Source organism: Phyllobates terribilis, unplaced genomic scaffold, assembly GCF_046119375.1.
Source record: "Phyllobates terribilis strain yellow unplaced genomic scaffold, ASM4611937v1 Scaffold_7__3_contigs__length_470593459, whole genome shotgun sequence".
Lineage (NCBI taxonomy): Eukaryota > Metazoa > Chordata > Amphibia > Anura > Dendrobatidae > Phyllobates > Phyllobates terribilis.
Genome location: NW_027362767.1, coordinates 379,418,669 through 379,440,075, shown reverse-complemented (window position 1 = coordinate 379,440,075; position 21,407 = coordinate 379,418,669). Strand labels below are relative to the sequence as shown.

Sequence of the window (21,407 nt, the reverse complement as noted above, 5' to 3'; positions counted from 1 at the left end):
AGTCATTTATATGAGGAACTTAGCCCTTCTAAAAATCATGCTGGTACTGTAAATTTTAGTAAATTTGTTATATAGAAAAACTGTTTTATTAGATATGCAAATGAGAGGGCTTCGGTCAGCCAAGTTCTTGGTGTACCGTTGCGCTCCTTTCAATCACTATCCTCTCCCCATACGGTGATTGACAGCGCTTGCTTTGGAGAGAGTCATGATCTAAATCCACAATCCTGCGCACAGTGACACAGTAGGGGCAGAGAGAGAGCACACAGTGTCAGTGTTTGCAGAGGCCGTCTCCTGTGTGTAGAGGTCGCTTGCTGCATACAAGATCACATACCCACAGGCGGCCAATGATTATGAGAAGCAGACGAGAGTGTGCATGATGTCAGGGTGTGCAAGCTCTCATCTTGGTAATGGCTGCTCGCTGCATACAGGATCACAAAGCGGCAGGCAGTCGAAGCTGATAGGAGAGGGAGACAAGAGTGTGCACAATCTCCCTCTCTTATGTGTAGGTCCTCATGCTGGCATGCAGGGTACAACCGTGTGCACACTTGGAAAGTGTTGAACTTGCACACGTGTGGTCAACCTTGCACTGGGTCTTCACATACATGAGTTAGAAGATCATCACTTTTCCTGACATTTCTCTTTAAGTGCTATTTTTATAATGCACATTAGGTAAAATGACAAAAATCTACATACAAAACTTTAATGCAATGTTCACTTTTTACCCTTTGACTTTTTAAAAAAAAAAAAAAAAGTTGTAATTCATAGAGGAGCAACTCTTACAGCCTCTTTCTTGGGTTCTCTGTCCAAATCCATTCGGAGAAGAGATTGGTTGACGCGAAGAGCCAACGACAGCGCCATCAAACCTCCTGTCTTGATCTCATTCTCCCTCAGATCGAGGCGCAATAAACGAGGGGATTCGGCTACAAACTCTGCTACAGCCACCGCACCTGGGAACAGAGTAAGGTCCGGTAATGTTACTGTTTCACTATCTGCAGAAATATTTTCAAGGACACGAGAATGTTCAGGAACTGAAACGGTTACAATGAAAAAAAAAAAATGCTTGGTCGTATTCCCAGCTCCCATATCAGGGAATGGAGAGAGCGGACCCCTGTCCTGGAGAATAGAAAGTGGTCCCAAAGGTGGGATCTGCATCTATTAGACATTTATTGCATATCCCTTGGATAGGTCATAAATCAAAGTGTATGCCCACACTGTGGATTTGGAGCTCAGTTTCAAAAAAACTTAAGCTCCGGCCCCTACAAAGATAGGCTTAAAAAATAGATATATTAATACATAAAGCTGGTGGTTCACTTGGAAAGGGAATTCCATATATATATTTTTTAATTTACATTAAAAAACATAGCACATACTCACCAATGAATCCCCCATCATTCCAACATCCAGCTGACTGAGTTCATTGCCGGTCTCCTTTTCTCTTCCTTCCTGGTTGCATGTGACCGCTGCAGCCAATCAGTGGTGCGTTACCACTTTGGATGCAGCGCTCAGTGCAGAAAACAAGGAGATCAGACTGTCAGCGGGATAGAGAAGAGGTGGAGGATCCATAGGCGAGTATGCAGTATTTATAACTAACCTCTTCATTATGGTTTACCACCTACACATTACCTTCACAAGTGAGTTTAGCACACGCCAGGCCAAGTCGGAGGACGCTGCGGTTTCCAATCAGACCATTTTTAAGATGTCGGACGCCTTCGTTGCCGACTGCATTATGACCAAGGTTCAAAGTCTCTAATGTCTGAGTGTGAGGCTGCGACAAAAACAAAAAAAAAAAACATTATTGTATTGATACAAGAAAACTTAAAGAACTAGACTCATTAAAAGTACAAAGGCCAACTGGAGTCTTACCAAGCACATGCTCATGTAGACCATGCCAGCGTGAGTCAGCTGATTGTTCCACAAAACGAGGGTTACCAGTCCCTGGTGCTGCTCCTTCAGCCCCTCACAGATATAAGCCAGGCCTGGAAATTAGGAAAGTCAATAGTCAACTGACCCCAATGTTTCGGACATGTCAGCAATGAATAAAAATAATTTCAGGAATAGAGAACTTAGGAAGCAACACTGATTAACAATCAATTTCACATGCTGTTGTGCAAATGGAATAGACAATAGATGGAAATTATTGGCAATTATCAAGACACCCTCAATAAAGGAGTGGTTCTGCAGGTGGGGACCACAGACCACATCTCAGTACCAATGCTTTCTTGCTGATGCTTTGGTCACTTTTGAATGTTAGTTGTGCTTTCACACTCGTGGTAGCATGAGACGGACTCTACAACCCACAGAAGTTCCTCAGGTAGTGCAGCTCCATCCAGGATGGCACATCAATGCGAGCTGTTGCAAGAAGGTTTGCTGTGTCTGTCAACGTAGTGTCCAGAGGCTGGAGGCGCTACCAGGAGACAGGCCAGTACACCAGAAGACGTGGAGGGGGCCGTAGGAGGGCAACAACCCAGCAGCAGGACCGCTACCTCCGCCTTTGTGCAAGGAAGAACAGGAGGAGCATTGCCAGAGCCCTGCAAAATGACCTCCGGCAGGCCACAGATGTGCATGTGTCTGCACAAACGGTTAGAAACCGACTCCATGAGGGTGGTATGAGGGCCCGACGTCCACAGATGGGGGTTGTGCTCACAGCCCAACACCATGCAGGAAGCTTGGCATTTTCCACAGAACACCAGGATTGGTAAAGTCGCCACTGGCACCCTGTGCTCTTCAAAGATGAAAGCAGGTTCACACTGAGCACATGTGACAGACGTGACAGAGTCTGGAGACGCCGTGAAGAGTGATCTGCTGCCTGCAACATCCTTCAGCATGACCGGTTTGGCAGTGGGTCAGTAATGGTGTGGGGTGGCATTTCTTCAGAGGGCCGCACAGCCCTCCATGTGCTCGCCAGAGGCAGCCTGACTGCCATTAGGTACCGAGATGAGATCCTCAAACCCCTTGTGAGACCATATGCTGGTGCGGTTGGCCCTGGGTTGCTCCTAATGCAGGACAATGCCAGACCTCATGTGGCTGGAGTGTGTCAGCAGTTCCTGCAAGATGAAGGCATTGAAGCTATGGACTGGCCCGCCCGTTCCCTAGACCTGAATCCGATTGAGCACATCTGGGACATCATGTCTCGCTCCATCCACCAACGTCACGTTGTACCATAGATGGTCCAGGAGTTGGCGGATGCTTTAGTCCAGGTCTGGGAGGAGATCCCACAGGAGACCATCCGCAACCTCATCAGGAGCATGCCCAGGCGTTGTAGGGAGGTCATACAGGCACGTGGAGGCCACACACAATACTGAGCCTCATTTTGACTTGTTTTAAGTTGGATCAGCCTGTAGTGTATTTTTCCACTTTAATTTTGGGGGTGACTCCAAATCCAGGCCTCCATTGGTTAATAAATTTGATTTCCATTGATGATTTTTGTGTGATTTTGTTGTCAGCACATTCAACAGAACAAAGTATTCAATGATAATATTTCATTCAGATCTAAGATGTGTTATTTGAGTGTTCCACATACATACATATAATATATATACATTATACACACATTATTTTATATCTATCTATCTATCTATCTATCTATCTATCTATCTATCTATCTCCTCAGAGAACTTGAGGCCATTGAGAAATCAAAGATCTTTAAAGGGAATCTGTCAGTACTAGGATAATGCCTCCTCAGGCGTCTATATGGGCATGTAGATAGAAAGTTGAATAAAATTATACCTTGACATCTGTGATTCGATGTCTTATTCCAGAGAAATCCACACTTTTCTTAATATGTAAATGAGCTGTTAAGATCTATGGGACGGGTATAGATCTCCCAGAGAATCTGCATCCATTGCTGCTAAAAAGAATGATTTACTATAGTCATGGCCGAAAGTGTGATTTTCATACTGCCCACACCTGTTACTTATTTACCAACAATTTTGTTCGACCCATTTTTGGGGTTGTGTGAAATTATGTCCAATTTGCCTTTTTTTCTCTCATTTTTTTTTGTGTTGTTCCAATACACACGAAGGAAATAAACATGTGTAAAACAAAACATGTGTAACTGCAATAATTTTCTAGGAGAAATACTTCATTTTTTGGAACAATTTCAAGGGTGCCAACACTTTTGGCCATGATTGTATATGCCATGGCTGCCAGGGAAGATTTGAAAAATATGGGGTAGATGGACTGAATCTGCTTTGACTGCTTATTCGGTGTGGTGTGAATAAGGGTGATATCACAACTTGCTGCGGTGAGGGAGGTGGATATATTGGACCAGCACCATTAACCTGCTCACCAGATGATGGCGCACAAGCAGCGATGACTTTGGCTTGAATTAGTCTAATTAATAAGGGGTTGTTTTGGTTTGTTGCTCACTAATGTACATATTTAGGATTAATTTCAAGAACTTCATATCCATTTTCTCCTTTCAATGATGTCACCACTGCACATAGTGTAGGCTTAAACTGCATTTTGGAAGTGTTATTTTGAGTATCTTGTATATAACTTAAGAAGCATGTAATCATCATAGAATGTTAGAGTTGGAGGAGACCTCCAGGGTCATCTGCTCCAACCCCCTGGTCAATGCAGGAGTCACTAAACCATCTCAGACAGATGTCTGTCCTGACTCTGAAGACTTCCATTGAAGGAGAACTCACCACCTCTCATGGCAGCCTGTTCCACTCATTAATCTCCCTCACTGTAAAAATGTTTTTTTCTAATATCTAATCTGTATCTTCTCCCTTTCAGTTTCATCCCATTGCTTCTCGTGTTTCCATGTGTAAATGAGAATAAGGATGATCCCTCTACACTGTGACAGCCCTTCAGATATTTGTAGACAGCTATTAAGTCTCCTTTTAGAATTCTTATTTGCCATATAAGCCTTTATCCGTTTCTCGTAGGACATAGTTTGCAGTCCGCTCACCATTCTGGTAGCTCTCCTCTAAACTTGCTCCAGTTTTTCGATGTCTTTTTTAATATGTGGTGCCCAAATTAATCCTTTTCATTTCCTCAAGCTTTACTGGTTTAAAAAAAAAACAAAAAAAAAACTCTGGAGGCGGATTCTCAGGGAGATCTATGTCCAGCCCATAGATCTTAACAGCTCATTGACATATTAAGAAAAATGTGAATTTCTCTGGAATAAGGCATCATGAAACTATTTGGCAGTCCCACAGACAATGAATAAAGGGGAAGTCAAGCACGTGCACCTCTGCTCCCCATTCTCCAGATTGCAGGGCATCCCAAAAGGTCGGATTCCATCAGTAAGTTTGGGATAGGATATCATTTTCAATTGTGGGAATATCCCTTTTAGGGACTATTCTATGCAAGGACAACCGGAAAGAGCCTTCCCTCCAGTTTTGGACTTCTATGCTCATTGTATTAGATTACAGCAGTAGACGGCTTTATGACACAGGTACTCACCCGAGTCCATTATGTGGTTGTTCCGCAGGTCCAGGATCTGTATGCAGCTATTGAACTTTAATACGTTTCCCAGTTGAGCTGAGTCTTGTAAGCTGTTCAGACGGTTGTCAGCGAGGTAAAGCTCCCGTAATACTATGTTCATTTTTAAAGCTGTGGCTGATGAGGAAAAAAATAAAAATCAGGGTCAATATCTGGAGTGCAAAAGCCCAAGCACTGCCTGCTTCGAGTTGGCAAGCGACGCGTTTCGGTGCCTTTTAAATTGCACAGTAGTGAGAAGTCTGCTGCTATCTTGCATATAGGGGATAACTTGCTATGGATGTGGTATCAATTGGCTGTTGAGCCTCTAAGAAACGCACAATCCAAATGCAGGTGGAGGTCTAAAGGGGTGCAATGACTTACCCAATAACATCAGGGGTCTACCAGAAAGACTGGTGTTTTCAAGGTGCAGGACTGTTAAGCTGCTGCTGATGCGTAGCGCCCGAGCCACAAATGGTGCGGAGTGGTCGAGCAATGGGGTATTTCGAGCATCCAGATACTGCAGGCAGTTTGTCTGTACGAAAACAATATATAAATAAAATCAATAAAAATTCTTTATAAAAATATGTATTGTGATCATGCATATTTTGTACCAGTAGGTGGCGCTACTCCTGTGTACTGTAGATAGAGTACTATATCCAGGATGAAATGTACACTGTGTGCAGAATTATTAGGCAAGTTGTATTTTAGAGGATTATTTTTATTATTGATCAACAACTATGTTCTCAATCAACCCAAAAGACTCAAATATCCAAGCTTAATATTTTTGGAAGTTGGAGTGTTTTTTTTTTAGATTTGGCTATTTTAGGAGGATATCTGTTTGTGCAGGTAACTATTACTGTGCAGAATTATTAGGCAACTTAATGAAAACCAAATATAATCCCATCTCACTTGTTTATTTTCACCAGGTAAACCAATATCAGTGCGCAAAATTTAGAAATAAACATTTCTGACATGCAAAAACCCCAAAAATTAGTGATCAATATAGCCACCTTTCTTTATGATGACACTCAACAGCCTCCATCCATAGGTTCTGTCAGTTGCTTGATCTGTTTTCGATCAACATTGCGTGCAGCAGCCACCACAGCCTCCCAGACACTGTTCCGAGAGGTGTACCGTTTTCCCTCCCTGTAGATCTCACATTTTATGATGGATCACAGGTTCTCTATGGGGTTCAGATCAGGTGAACAAGGGGGCCATGTCATTATTTTTTCTTCTTTTAGACCTTTACTGGCCAGCCACGCTGTGGAGTAGTTGGATGCATGTGATGGAGCATTGTCCTGCATGAAAATCATGTTTTTCTTGAACGATACCGACTTCTTCCTGTACCACTGCTTGAAGAAGTTGTCTTCCAGAAACTGGCAGTAGGTCTGGGAGTTGAGCTTCACTCCATCCTCAACCCGAAAAGGTCCCACAAGTTCATCTTTGATGATACCAGCCCATACCAGTACCCCACCTCCACCTTGCTGGTGTCTGAGTCGGAGTGGAGCTCTCTGCCCTTTATTGATCCAGCCTCTGACCCATCCATCTGGCCCATCAAGAGTCACGCTCATTTCATCAGTCCATAAAGCCTTTGAAAAATCAGTCTTAAGATATTTCTTGGCCCATTCTTGACGTTTTATCTTATGTTTCTTGTTCAAAGGTCGTCGTTTTTCAGCCTTCCTTACCTTGGCCATGTCCCTGAGTATCGCACACCTTGTGCTTCTTGATACTCCAGTAACGTTGCAGCTCTGAAATATGGCAAAACTGGTGGCGAATGGCATCTTGGCAGCTTCACGCTTGATTTTCCTCAATTCATGGGCAGTTATTTTGCGCCTTTTTTGGCCAACACGCTTCTTGCGACCCTGTTGGCTATTTGCCATGAAACGCTTGATTGTTCGGTGATCACGCTTCAAAAGTTTGGAAATTTCAAGACTGCTGCATCCCTCTGCAAGACATCTTACAATTTTGGACTTTTCAGAGCCCGTCAAATCTCTCTTCTGACCCATTTTGCCAAAGGAAAGGAAGTTGCCTAATAATTAAGCACACCTTATACAGTGGTGGCCAAAAGTATTGGCACCCCTGCAATTCTGTCAGATAATACTCAGTTTCTTCCTGAAAATGATTGCAATCACAAATTCTTTGGTATTATTCTCTTCATTTAATTTGCTTGCAAGGAAAAAAACACAAGAGAGAATGAAGCAAAAATAAAATCATTGATCATTTCACACAAAACTCCAAAAATGGTGCCAATACTTTTGTCTGGCCCCTCAGCCTAATACTTGGTTGCACAACCTTTAGCCAAAATAACTGCGAACAACCGCTTCCGGTAACAATCAATGAGTTTCTTACAATGCTCTGCTGGAATTGTAGACCATTCTTCTTTGGCAAACTGCTCCAGGTCCCTGATATTTGAAGGGTGTCTTCTCCAAACTGCCATTTTGAGATCTCTCCACAGGTGTTCTATGGGATTCAGGTCTGGACTCATTGCTGGCCACCTTAGAAGTCTCCAGTGCTTTCTCTCAAACCATTTTATAGTGCTTTTGGAAGTGTGTTTTGGGTCATTGTCCTGCTGGAAGACCCATGACCTCTGAGGGAGACCCAGCTTTCTCACACTGGGCCCTACATTATGCTGCAAAATTTGATGGTAGTCTTCAGACTTCATAATGCCATGCACACGGTCAAGCAGTCCAGTGCCAGAGGCAGCAAAGCAACCCCAAAACATCAGGGAACCTCCGCCATGTTTGACTGTAGGGACCGTGTTCTTTTCTTTGAATGCCTCTTTTTTTCTCCTGTACACTCTATGTTGATGCTTTTTCCCAAAAAGCTCTACTTTTGTCTCATCTGACCAGAGGACATTCTTCCAAAACGTTTTAGGCTTTCTCAGGTAAGTTTTGGCAAACTCCAGCCTGGCTTTTTTAAGTCTCGGGGTAAGAAGTGGGGTCTTCCTGGGTATCCTACCATACAGTCCCTTTTCATTCAGACGCCGACGGATAGTACGGGTTGACACTGTTGTACCCTCGGACTGCAGGGCAGCTTGAACTTGTTTGGATGTTAGTCGAGGTTCTTTATCCACCATCCGCACAATCTTGCGTTGAAATCTCTCATCAATTTTTCTTTTCCGTCCACATCTAGGGAGGTTAGCCACAGTGCCATGGGCTTCAAACTTCTTGATGACACTGCGCACGGAAGACACAGGAACATTCAGGTCTTTGGAGATGGACTTGTAGCCTTGAGATTGCTCATGCTTCCTCACAATTTGGTTTCTCAAGTCCTCAGACAGTTCTTTGGTCTTCTTTCTTTTCTCCATGCCCAATGTGGTACACACAAGGACACAGGACAGAGGTTGAGTCAACTTTAATCCATGTTAACTGGCTGCAAGTGTGATTTAGTTATTGCCAACACCTGTTAGGTGCCACAGGTAAGTTACAGGTGCTGTTAATTACACGAATTAGAGAAGCATCACATGATTTTTCAAACAGTGCCAATACTTTTGTCCACCCCCTTTTTTAGGTTTGGTGTGGAATTATATCCAATTTGGCTTTAGGACAATTCTTTTTGTGTTTTTTCATTGAAGACAAATTAAATGAAGAGAATAATATCAAAGAATTTGTGATTGCAATCATTTTCAGGAAGAAACTGAGTATTATCTGACAGAATTGCAGGGGTGCCAATACTTTTGGCCACCACTGTATAGGGTGTTGATGTCATTAGTCAACACCCCTCCTCATTACAGAGATGCACATCACCAGATTTACTTAATTGGTAGTTGGCTCTCAAGCCTATGCAGCTTGGAGTAGGACAACATGTATAAAAAGTATCATGTGAGCAAAATACTCATTTGCCTAATAATTCTGCACACAGTGTATATTTACTCCAATCAGGGTACAATCAATCCACTACTAATAAATGTTTGCCATCAAATATAAGGAAATAAAGTCCCGAAACAAAGAAGAATCCGCACACGATGGCTGAACCTTACCTTCCGCATCATATGAGCGGCGGCCTGCCAACCCCGAGTGCCGATGTGCTTGTTGAAGGAGATATTGAGATGCGTCGCCGACTCATAATACTCAATCATGTCAAACAGAGCGGAGGCTCCCTGTACAAAGAGGGGAAAGGGATGACAAAACCGAAGGAGTCTCACGCGCCAGAGAGGCCGAGTGCAACAAGGAACAAGTGCCATTAATATGGAAGAGGACCCCATCTTTCTACAGATCTGAGGGTCAAAACAATGATCATACTTTCCATTCTCCGCAACTTACATCCTCGTCCAGGTTTGTCTGCTCCAAATCCACCATTTTAAATTGCACTCGCTTAAAGATTTCCTCTAGGGCCTCGCACGCTTTATGGTCCAATTTCTCCCCTATGAAAATAAAAAAATATATATTTTTTATGTTGTTTAAACACAAATTTTCCAATAACACATTCCCAATTTCTCGGATTGTGCGTAAATTTAAATCATTTAAAAAAAAAAACAAAAACAAATCTGCGCCTGAAATGTCCCCTGGTGTTGTTTTGATAAGTTCTCAGAATGTCCTCTTTAAGGGAATCCGTCAGCAGAGTTTGCTATGTAACCAGAGAGAAGTATAATATAGGGGCAGAGACCCGGATTCCAGCGATGTATCACTTACTAGGCTGTGTTTTACTGTTTCAATCAAATTACTTTTATCAGAAGGAAATCACTTGAGGACTAGGTGTCTTGTGCCTCCTAGTCCAACCCCGCCCTCACCACTGATTAGCAGCTTTCTGTCAATATACACAGAAAGCGGCCAATCAGTGGTGTGGGCGGGGTTACACAGAGCTCAGCATTTAGAGCTCTGCTAGATCTGCAGCAGAGAAAACTGATTCTATCACAACTGATGCACCCAGTAAATGAAGTGCTACATCCCTGGAATCAGGGTCTGAAAGACATGCCAGGAGATGTGATGCGTCTTTGACCCCTTAACTCCCGAGCGTTTTTTTTAGTTTTTGCGCTTGTTTTTTTTTTTCCCCTTCCTCTTCTTCCAAGGGCCATAAATTTTAAAATTTTACACCAATATAACCGTATGAGGACTTATTTTTAGCCAGACGAGCTGTAGTTTTCAACGCCAGTTCATTTTACCGTATATTGTAAAGGAAAATAATAAATAAATTTAAAAAGTGTGGTGAAATTGAGAAAAAAAAAAAAATTGTCATTTTGGGGTGATTAGGGAGTGATTTCATGGTGAGTCTTGTTTGAGAGAGATATAGATAGATAGATATATAAAAACGACATGGCAGCCTGATTATACCATGGGGAACGATTATGGTGGCACCAGACATTTGTAGGTGTTTGTTTTCATTTAAGTGGGGAAAAAGAATTTGGAATTTAGTAAAAATAAATAAATAACATAAAAAAAATCTGAATCATAATATTTGCTTTGTGTCACCATTTTCCCAAGACCCGTAACTTTATTTTATTGCAGATGACGCTGTTTGACCGCTTGACATTTTTATTGATACAATTATCACTTTTTACTGTAATTTTGAGATGCAAAAAAATAAAAATGCAATTCTAGAGTTTCGATTTTCGCTTTTTATAAGGTTTATTAATGCCACTTTATATTTTAATAAATCAAACTTTTACAGGACATGCCCCATAGCAAATGTGCTTTTTTTTAATCTTTCAACTTCTTTATTAAAAGATGGGGAAAAAGAAGGGAGGGGATTTGAATTTTTTAAATCTTTTTCATATTTTTATTTTTCACATGAGAACAAAAGATGGCATCTGCGAGGCGTCCTTCAGCAGGCCCCCAGCTGCCATGACAACTTACAGTATAAGCCCTCCAACAATCGCCTTGTGGGGGGCCGGTGATATAACCAGTGGCATTTAAATAGTTAATTAGTAGCGATACTTATCAGAGATTGCTCCAGCTGCTTGTGTTACATCAAGATGCAGCTAAAAACCGTCACCTGACATACTATTATGTCACAGGTCAGTAAGGGGTTAATATCTAGAACGAAGGTTTTTTTTCTGTAATCCTTTCAACTCCACTGAAGATTCGGTTTTGTCAGAGAAATGTAATATTTTTTTTTAGTTGTGGGACAGCAGTTGCGATTGTTTTGTGTCTCCTATACAGAACTATATGTTTCCATGGTAACAGACTACAAACATACCTTGTGTAGTCTGATCCTGCAGTCATGCTTCTATCTGTCCCCTAATTCTAACTAACGAACAAAAAGCAGATGACCGATGGATGGGAGAATTAACACCAGCTCAGACTGAAGTCACCGATGACTCCAGGTGACCACAGGAGGCCTTCTACCTGCAGAAATAAAAGGTCTTACCCTTGAGATCCAGGCTCTCAACTCTCCCTGAAAGATCAGTCAGATCCTGAAAGACAGAGCAATCTAGAATTAGATTACATTAAATTGTCTACAATGAAGCAAAACAGATTTAATAATAGACTAATATTTTTCTTTAACCGGCCATATACAAAAAAAAAAATAAAAAATCCCCAAAAAACACTAAATTGCCAAATACTTGCTTGGCTGACACTTTCCTCTCCTGATTCTACCACTCTTGACTGAAGCGAGCATGTATATTAATTACAATGGAGAAAGCTGAATAAATTCCTACCAAAACACCTCTGGCAGCAGTTTATCTGGTGGGATCGGGCTGATTTAAATGCAGCATGCCCTACCCCTTGTCAAACGTCCATCTTATATTTATAGACTGATCTGGTCAAGTTGTATTGTCTCAGCTGGTGACAGTAAGGCATTTATGGCCACTTTTGTACATTTTTAGCATGTTACACATGTACGCAGCATACTTTACCTGAAGCTGACGGATAAGTTTAGGAATCTGTTTACAGCTCAGTTTCTGGCAGGCTTGTGTATAGGACATGACGACATCTTCCACAGTGACATTTTGGGCTGAAGAGAAACACAGAAGAAACATTAGTATTTCCTTGGTGTCATACTTCTGCCAGACTGTCCCAGCCATTAAATGTTAAATTTGCACCTGAAGGCTTCATCCACAAGAGGTGAAGTCTAGAGGAAGAACCCCGCTGCGTATTTTGCTTCAAACACATACGGACGTCATTTTAGGCCTTGCAAATGGTGTAATACGCAGTGGAAAAGTGCAGTAATACCAAATCGGCTCCGCAGTTCAATTTACACCCATAAAAAAAAAATTAATAATGCTGCATATGGATGAGATTTGGTAAGGTAACAGAAGGGGATTTTGTTCTGCCCTGTTTAAACAAACTAACGTTTTTTTTTTTACGGAATATATACTGTAATTGGATTTTTTCACTTACCATAAATCCCTTACTCATTGAATATACTAAGGGAGACACAGGGCTATGAGTATATGCTCTGCCACTAAGAGGCTCGACACTTGGTGGAAAAAAAAAATCATTGGCTCCGCCTGGTGGGCTATACCTTATCCTAGAACATTAGGCAGATCAGCTTGGTGCCAAAAGCAGTAGGAGAGCCACTCACAATAGGAAAAATTCTGTAATAATTAACAACCAGGATCCAACATCACCTGAACCCAAGAAAGAAAAAAAAACATTGCCCACAGGCAACCAGAACGGACCCCATGACAGAAGAACCAGAAGTAGGGAGGGGCTGTGCCTATTGTGTTGCTATTCAGCGACAACACAAGTTTACAGAAAGTGCAAAAATCCTTTTTTCTCATTAATGGCATTGGGTGGGGGGGGGGGGCAGAACCGTGGGGTGTTCAAAAGCAATCCCAATTGTTGGAACAAAACAAAAAGACGAGCATGCGGACGGCCAAGCAGGTATCGTCCGGCAGCACCTTACGCACAAAGTTGCCATTAGTTGAATTCATAGTGTGAATCTTGCAAAATTTTATGGACAGAAGCCAAGAAGGCAGCCTACCTAACCTGAAAAATAGTGGTTCGATGCCCAACTTGCCAAGGGGCCAAATTTGTCCTTGGCCTTGTAGGCTTCCAGAACAGTCAACTTGATCCATTTGGAAATTGTCTTCTCGGAGACAGAAAGGCCCATCAAAAAATAAATAAATAGAAAAATCAGTACACCGAAAGGCTTTAACTAAATTCTGTGATGAATTTGGGATTGTCAAATAAAGAGAAAAAAGGAGGGGACAATATCCTCGTTGATGTGGAAAGTCGAGGTCATCTTTGGAAGAAGAGATGCCAAGGGGAGAAAGACCACCTAATCCTGATGGAGAATGAGAAAAGGGAGCCTTACAGGAAAGGACAGCATGCTCAGACATCCTGCAAATGTAAAAGTTATCGCCACCAGAAATGCCACCTTCTATGAAGGGCAGAAACCTGTTCCTTCAGGGAGGTAAGGCTTAGGCCTTCCTCTACACAAAAGACTGAAGAAAGGATTCCTAGGAATCAAGAAAAACGTGGGATAGAAATTCCTCTTTTCATATCAGTGAAAGTAGGACTTCCAAGTACAGTGATAAAACTTGGCAGATTGAGTTGAGTTGGACGAAGTCCCGTCAGCCTCAAAGACCCTTGGATTTCAGAACCTTGACTTCAACAGCCAAGCTGTCATACACAGATGAGGTAAGGTGTGGTGGAACAGGGGATTTTGTAAAAGATTGTGACGGGGAGGAAGGGGCCATGGATCATCTGCAACCAACTGGCTAAAGTCAGTCTGAAGGCATCAGGATTGCTGGACCACCCTTACACCTTGACACTTGAGACTGTGGGTTAGAAGGGGAAGAGGGCAAGCAGAGAGAAGTGTCCAAGGAGTGAAAGCTCCCCAGTCTTGGGATCTGGCAATATAGTTTGGGACCTTGTGACTGACAAGGCATGTAAATATGTGTAGCTCAGGGTGCCCCCCAAAAAAAAAAGAAAAAAAAAAAAAGGCAGAGCTGGCTGAAGACCTCAGGGAGAAGAGCCCAGTACACGGTTACAAAGGTTTCTAGACTGAGAAAGTCAGTCGCCTGGCTTTTCCACACCAAGAACGTAGATTCCTCTGCCACGTGAAGAATCCAGACGGTTCCCCTAAATACTAAAGGACTCCAGATATTTGCCCATCTGCACTCAAAGTGAGCGGCCCTGAGTAGGGATAACCAGTGGAAGAAAGTCAGAAAAATAGATTTCCGTTCTAGAAGGTTGATTTGGAGGCAGGATTCCTCCAAAGACCCAGAGTGGCGAGAAGGGTGAACCCCAAGCCCCAGCCAAAAAGACTGGCATTGGTCATCACCACCTGCCTTTGGAGAGGAAGGAAGAATCTGATGGAAGCAGTGCGTGGTGGACAACCCCCAAGGAGAGTCTCTGCAGACTTAGTGGGCTCCTTAGATTGTCGCATATCTTTTCCGTTGTAACTTTTTCCCAGAGAAACAGAATAGAATGCTGTAGTGCAGTGTTTCTCAACTCCTGTCCTCAAGACCCACCAACAATTCATGTTTTCAGGATTTCCATTCACATTGCACAAGTGATGGCATTATCACCTGGGCAATACTAAGGAAATCCTGAAAACATGACCTGTTGGTGAGTCTTAAGGACAGGAGTTGAGAAACACTGCTGTAGTGGATGTGAGAAGGGTACGGCCTTGAAAACTAAGACCCTCTTGCCAAGTAACTTTATGCAAAAATGGATACAGCACAATGTCTTCATTCTGGAAAAAGTCACTCTGACTCAAAGAAGGGAGAACTTGTCTGGAGAAGGGGGCTGGAACACATCCAGGTAACTTTCATGTCCAGAAACTCCAGGAGCTTGGTTGACGTTAGACATGACTGTCGGTTCCAAAAGGAGCATTCCAAGAAATCCAGGATGGTATGGCGACTGCACGGATTATAACCTGCACAAATCTGTTGAGTCTCCAAGTCAGACTAGGTCTTAAGCGTGAAAAAAAATAGAATTAGTCCTTACTGGTAATTTGTTGTCTATGAGCCCTCCACGACAGCATTGGAGGATGTCGTCCACGCCCTAATGGGGGACAGGAACACAGAGGGTAAAAGCCCCTCCCCACCGTCAATCACCAGTGTTTACCAAGATCACCTGGAAAAATGGTTACCTGACAGTTTATATGGAAATCCAAGAACCACATAGGGAGGGAAATGCGTGCGGTCGTGGAAGGCTCCTAAAAAACGAGTTACCAGTAAGCACTAATTCTATTTTCTTAATATGCCTTCCACGACAGCATTGGAGGAATACCAATGATATTTCATTAGGGAGGGACAATAGTTTGGAGGACTTTCCTACCAAAGGCTAAATCCCTATTGGATGGCATATCTAATCTATAATGTTTAGAAAATGTGTGGAGGGAAGACCATGTAGCTGCCCTACAAATCTGCTCTGAAGATGGGCCGCTTTCTCGGCCCATGAAGCTGATGTAGACCTGGTAGAATGTGCCTTCAGGGCTATCGGAGGATCTAGCGGTTTGTTGATGTAGGCTCCGCTGATGGCTTTCTTGATCCAGTTTGCTATAGTGGATTTGGCTGCCTGCATTCCTCTGTTGTGCCCTGAGTGCTGGATAAAGAGGTTGTGATGTTGTCTCCAGGATTCAGTTTGTTGAAGGTAATGAAGAACGACTCTGTGGACATCTAGAAGATGGAACGCTGCTTCCTTTGAATTAGAAGGCTTCTGGCAGGAGGAGGGAAGGATGACTTCCTGGGAACGATGGAAATCTGAAACCACCTTCGGAAGAAATGAAGGGTCCAGTCGTAGTGTAATTCTATCCTCTGACACAGTCATGTAAGGTTCTCTGATGGAGAGAGCGAGAGAGAGTGAGAGCGAGATTCCATTTTGAATCTTCTGTATTTGAAGTGATGGTTCAGGGACTTCAGATTGATTATGATGCACGGGGTACCCGAAGGTTTCCGTATTAGGAATATCCTTGAGTAATGACCAGTCACCTCCCAGCCAGGGGGGACTGGGGATATTACCCTGGAATTTAGAAGGTCCTGTAGACCGACTGATAACAGGTCCTGAGCCCCCCCGAGAAGGAACGGTAGTGACCCTCAGGACCTGAGGGGGACACGTCTTGAATTCCAACAGACCCTCCTTGATGGTATCGAGGAAACACTGGCAGGAAGATATTGCCTGCCACTGGGGAAAGAAATCCGAGAGACGCCCCCCCCCCCCCCCGACACGGATCAAGTCATTGTTTCTCCTGCTGCTGTTGTTGAGGCACGAGGATGTTGCGTCCTTTGCCTCCTTTTGGATAGCCCCAGCGCCCAGATTTTCCCTTCCCTTTATACTGGGAGGGGGAATTCTGAGGAGGTCAAAAGGAGCGCTTCCTAGTTTGTTTCTGCTCAGGAAGGTTTTTTTTTTTCTATCCGAGGCCTTTTTCAGAATATCATCCAGGGCTGGCCCGAACACATTTTCCCTGAAAGGGAATTGAGCAGAGTTTCACCTTGGAGGTAACATCCCCACTCTATGTTTTAAGCCACAGCGCGCGGTACTGGATAGAACTGCAGCTCTAGAAGCAATCCGGACTGACTCAGCAGAGGCATCCGCCAAAAAGTCCATGGGTTTCTGAAGGAGGTGAATGGAGTCTAGTAGATTTTCTCTAGACGTGCCTCGTGACAGATGATCCTCTAGTTGGGCCAGCCATTTGAACAGGGATCTGGCAACACAAGTTGATAAGATGTTGACCTTAAGGGATGCAGAAGAAGTTTCCCATGATTTATTAAGGACACTTTCCATTTTCCGGTCTAAGGGGTCCTTCAATTGGGAGGAGTCCTCAAAGGGAAGAGAGGTTTTTCTCACGATCCTTGCCACCTCGATGTCTACTTTAGGAATGTCCCACACAAACTCCTCACCTTCCAGCGGAAATCTATGTTTTAAATCCGATGGGGTGGTGAGACGGCCTTCTGGGGCTTCCCATTCCTGTTTAATGAGGTCTCTAATGACTTCATGAACCGGAAATCCAGTCTGCTTTTTGGATTTAAGACCCCTAAACATCTCATCTTGATCAGAATAGGGAACCTCAACCTCCTCTAGCCCCATAGTGCCTGTGACAGAATCAATTAACTCCTCTAAGTTGTCCGAGGAGAAATAATATCTTCCTGTCTCCATCTTCCTGGCAGAGCCTAACGATTCTCTGCCTTCAAATTCATCAGAGGTGGAGCTACTGGCCTCTATGGAAAATACATCTGAGTCGAACTCCTGAATTTTCCTTTTTTAAGGGGGAGAGGGCATAGAGGAGGAGTAGATGAGTGAGGTGGAAATGGATGCCTGGACTTCCTGTCTAACGACCTGAACCTCTTGTCTAAAAAGAGACCTAAGTTCTTCAATTAATGAGGGGTTTTCTTCCTTGACTATTCTGTCCGTAAAAGGAATGGCACAACTTCTTCCTATGTGATGAGTGCAGCTTTTTTGTGCAGATGCCACATCTACGGAGCTGGAGCTTATCCGTTTTAGGAAGACAAAGGCCCCCGCTCCTAAGAGAGAGGAAGAGAAGGGATACCCATGTAACTTAGAACATAGGGAACTAGTATAATCTTGAAAAAGGAAGAGGCCAAATTAACCCCTTAGTGACCAACCCCAGTACTACTTACTGTAGCCAGGGGCGTGCTGGGCTCTGCAGATGCATGGTGGAGATAGCCTTACCCGGTGACATCTTCAGGCGGGTTTTATAGAAGAAAACCGTGCCCCCCAGCAAGGAACTTCTGTTCCCTCCCAGGTCTCTGCCGGCTCTGGGACGCGCTCAAACTTGGATGTAAAGTAGTCTTAAAAAAATAAAATGTCAGCCTAACAATGATCCTCCACCCCTCTGCCACCAATGTCCATGTCCTTTATTGCAACATGAGACAATAGTCACCAGTGGCAGAATAAGAACTGTACAGCACTGATTTAGGAAAACAATTCCAGAATGCAGAATTTTCATGTCTGTTGAGCTTGTTGATTGTTTGCTGTAATAATTATCAGAACTATGAATGCAGCTCTGGAATATAAACAGACTGCAGCAGACGAGACAATTTTTTTCCTGTAGAGAAATCTGACCATTGACCTCCAATTATTTGCATTGGGATCTGCTGCACGAATGTCAGGCTAACACTCAATTTCTGTCACGTCACAGGTTTGCAGTGTGAAAGGCCGAGGGGGTCCGCATGTGGATTAGCCCAAATGGCTACCTGCTGCAGACTCAATTAGAGAATTTCTTTTTAATTTTGTGGTGGCAAACTGCAACACAGATGGAAACAATAGAGGCAGTTTTGCCCGCTCTGAAATCCAAGGGTGTGTGTATTTACAAGAGTTCCACAACTTTTATCTATAAATTGGTGAAGCCAGTATATATATTGCATTAAAAAAAAATAAAACCCCAGACATGCTGATTAATCTATTGAACGGACTATCCCAGTCATTTAAGGCCAGGAATAAGCTATTTACAGTATCCTATAATGGGATTACTGGATTCCCCCTGAATTAAAACTTTACAAAAAAGCATCTGGCAGCAGTTTCTTCAATCACACACACACTTCAGGAGGTCATTAGAAAGACCAAAAAGGCTACAACGCTGTAGCTCTGGTGTAAAAATACAGCACAACTGTACAAATAGACAACGTAAGGTTAGACGTCATTTCCGATACATCAGGTTGTATTGTACGGGGTGTGGTGGGGGCTTTCATAGTTCTATAAACTTACGTTTTGGGTCTGCATTAAAGAGACAGTCACAAGTTCTCCCAGTCTATAAGCAACGCTAGTGCGCGGTGGGTGCCCATACACCTCAGATAGCTGGCAAATAGCTCTCCCGATTCCCCCATATGCATAAGCAACTGGCCGAGCGTTCATGTGTTGTTAATGAGAAAAGGAGGGTTAGCGGCCACCGAGGAACCTGCGAAAAGCTTATCACCTGGGAGAATAAAATACTTGTTCCTCTAGAGATTGGATAGTTTGTGGCAAAATAAAAATCACTATAATGGGCAGCACACCACCTTGTGTATATAGGATATGTGCTGCCAATAAGATGCTGTATGGGAACCAGTAGCAGGTGAAGGGTGTGGTCGGCCCAGGCCCCACTGGGCATTACGAGGAGCGCTGTTATTGTGCCAAACAGCAAGTGCATTAATAGGGACACATGTGTCAGCAGCGGCTCAGCATTGGGGTATCAGCAGGATGAGGCGTTTGTGCAGGTTAGGAATAGATGGGGACGGTGCCTGAAATGTGAGAAGTCATGTGTCTGTGGTAAGCTCTGCAGACGAGTCCAGGCTGGAGGAGAAGTTGTCATGTCGGTCTGGGCCAGATGGAAAAGACGGGAAAAGCGAACGACTGCATCAGAAAGAATGTAAGTCACTATCTGTAACTGTACTGTGATCATTTAGATGCCAGTCCTGCAGAGAATACACCACTATTATGTCACTATATGGCGATAATCTCAGTGTGCCACCAGAGTGGTAATCAGGGTTACCGTATAGGGGCCCAGTCAGATGTTTCGCCCCCTCCTAAGCCAAACCCCTAGCTACGCCTCTGATGGGAACAGAATGATCTATATATAATAGATTCCCTTTTAACCCCTTTCTGGCCCAGGGCGTACTAATACGTATCTGTGCCCTGGGCCTTATACGCATTAGTACGCCTTGGCGATTTCGCCCGCACACGAGCGGTGTGGGCGAGATCGCCGCCGGGTGTCAGCTGATAGCACCGGGTGTCAGCTGTGGCAATGTGCAGGGAGCGCTCTGGCACCACTGCTGGCACATTAACCCCCGAAATGCTGCGATCAAAATCGATCGCAGCATTTCGGTGGCAAGAGGAGGTAAGCGCTATACTTACCTTCTCTGCCGGAGTCCGAGTCCGGTCCCGGATGTTGCCATGGTGACCCGATGTCATCATGACAGCATCCGGGTCACGAGGAGGCAGGAAGTTGCTTTGGTCATGCGCAGTGCACGACCAAAGTAACTTCTCCCTGTGCAGCGCTGACAGGCTGCATAGCACAGGGATGGTTCTGCATTCCTGTGCCATACAGCCGATTAGGCTGCAAAAAGGCAAAGTCCCATAGTGGGACAAAGTGTAAAAGTAATAAAAATGTCAGAAAGTGAAAAGAAAAAAAAAATTGTAATATTAATATATGAAATATATATCTTATGAAAAAAAAAATAAACCAATAAAAGTACACATTTGGTATCGCTGCATCCGGAACGACCTGACAGATAAAACTGTCCCGCTAGTTAACCCCTTTAGTGAACACTGTAAAAAAAAAAAAAAAAAAAAAAAAAAACTAAACAAAACGATGGTTTATCATCATACCGCCAAAGAAAAAATGGAATAAAACGCGATCAAAAAGATGAATGTAAATAAAAATAGTACCGCTGAAAACGTCATCTTGCCCCGCAAAAAAAACAAGCTGCCATACAGCTCCAACGGCCGAAAAATAAAAAGGTTATAGCTCTCTGAATAAAGCGATGCAAAAATATCTTTCTATAAAATAATTTTTAGTGTGTAAAAGCGACAACAAATATATATATTATATATATATTATATATTATATATATTATATATATATATATATATATATATATATATATATATATATATATATATATATATATATATATATATATATATATATATATATATATATATATATATATATATATATATATATATATATATATATATATATATATATATATATATATATATGGTACCACTGTAAACGTACTAACCCGAAGAATAAAGCTGCCTTATCAATTTTACCACACACAGAACGGCATAAAGAAAATCCAAAAAAAAAAACAATTCCTGAATTGTTGTTTTTTGTTTATTCTGCCTTCTAAAAATCAGAATAGAAAGCGATCAAAAAATGTCACGTGCCCGAAAATGGTACCAATAAAAACGTCAACTTGTCCCGCAAAAAACAAGCCGTGCATGACTGTCGTCCGAAATATGGAAAAATTATAGCTCTCAAAATATGGCGATGCAAAAACTAGTCTTTACACAAAAAAAAAAAGTTTTTTTTAGTGTGTGACAGCTGTCAATCATAAAAACCCAATATGAATCTGGCATCGCTGTGATCGCACCAACCCGAAGAATAAAGACGTCTAATCACTTATACCACACGAGGAA

At 42.9% G+C, this 21,407-nt stretch overlaps 1 protein-coding gene across 1 annotated transcript in view; it reads right to left on the bottom strand.

Moving 5' to 3' along the window:
• The window catches only part of PPP1R37 (protein phosphatase 1 regulatory subunit 37), a 43,756-nt gene that overhangs the window by 4,278 nt on the left and 18,071 nt on the right, over positions 1–21,407 (bottom strand). Inside the window, exons 3-11 of the mRNA XM_073641414.1 lie at positions 12,227–12,324; positions 11,737–11,782; positions 9,693–9,793; positions 9,410–9,529; positions 5,812–5,962; positions 5,413–5,568; positions 1,864–1,976; positions 1,624–1,765; positions 781–947 (exon numbers count right to left, since the gene is read on the bottom strand). Of these exons, the coding sequence (XP_073497515.1) occupies positions 781–947; positions 1,624–1,765; positions 1,864–1,976; positions 5,413–5,568; positions 5,812–5,962; positions 9,410–9,529; positions 9,693–9,793; positions 11,737–11,782; positions 12,227–12,324 (1,094 nt within the window). The remainder of the gene's footprint in view (positions 1–780; positions 948–1,623; positions 1,766–1,863; positions 1,977–5,412; positions 5,569–5,811; positions 5,963–9,409; positions 9,530–9,692; positions 9,794–11,736; positions 11,783–12,226; positions 12,325–21,407) is intronic.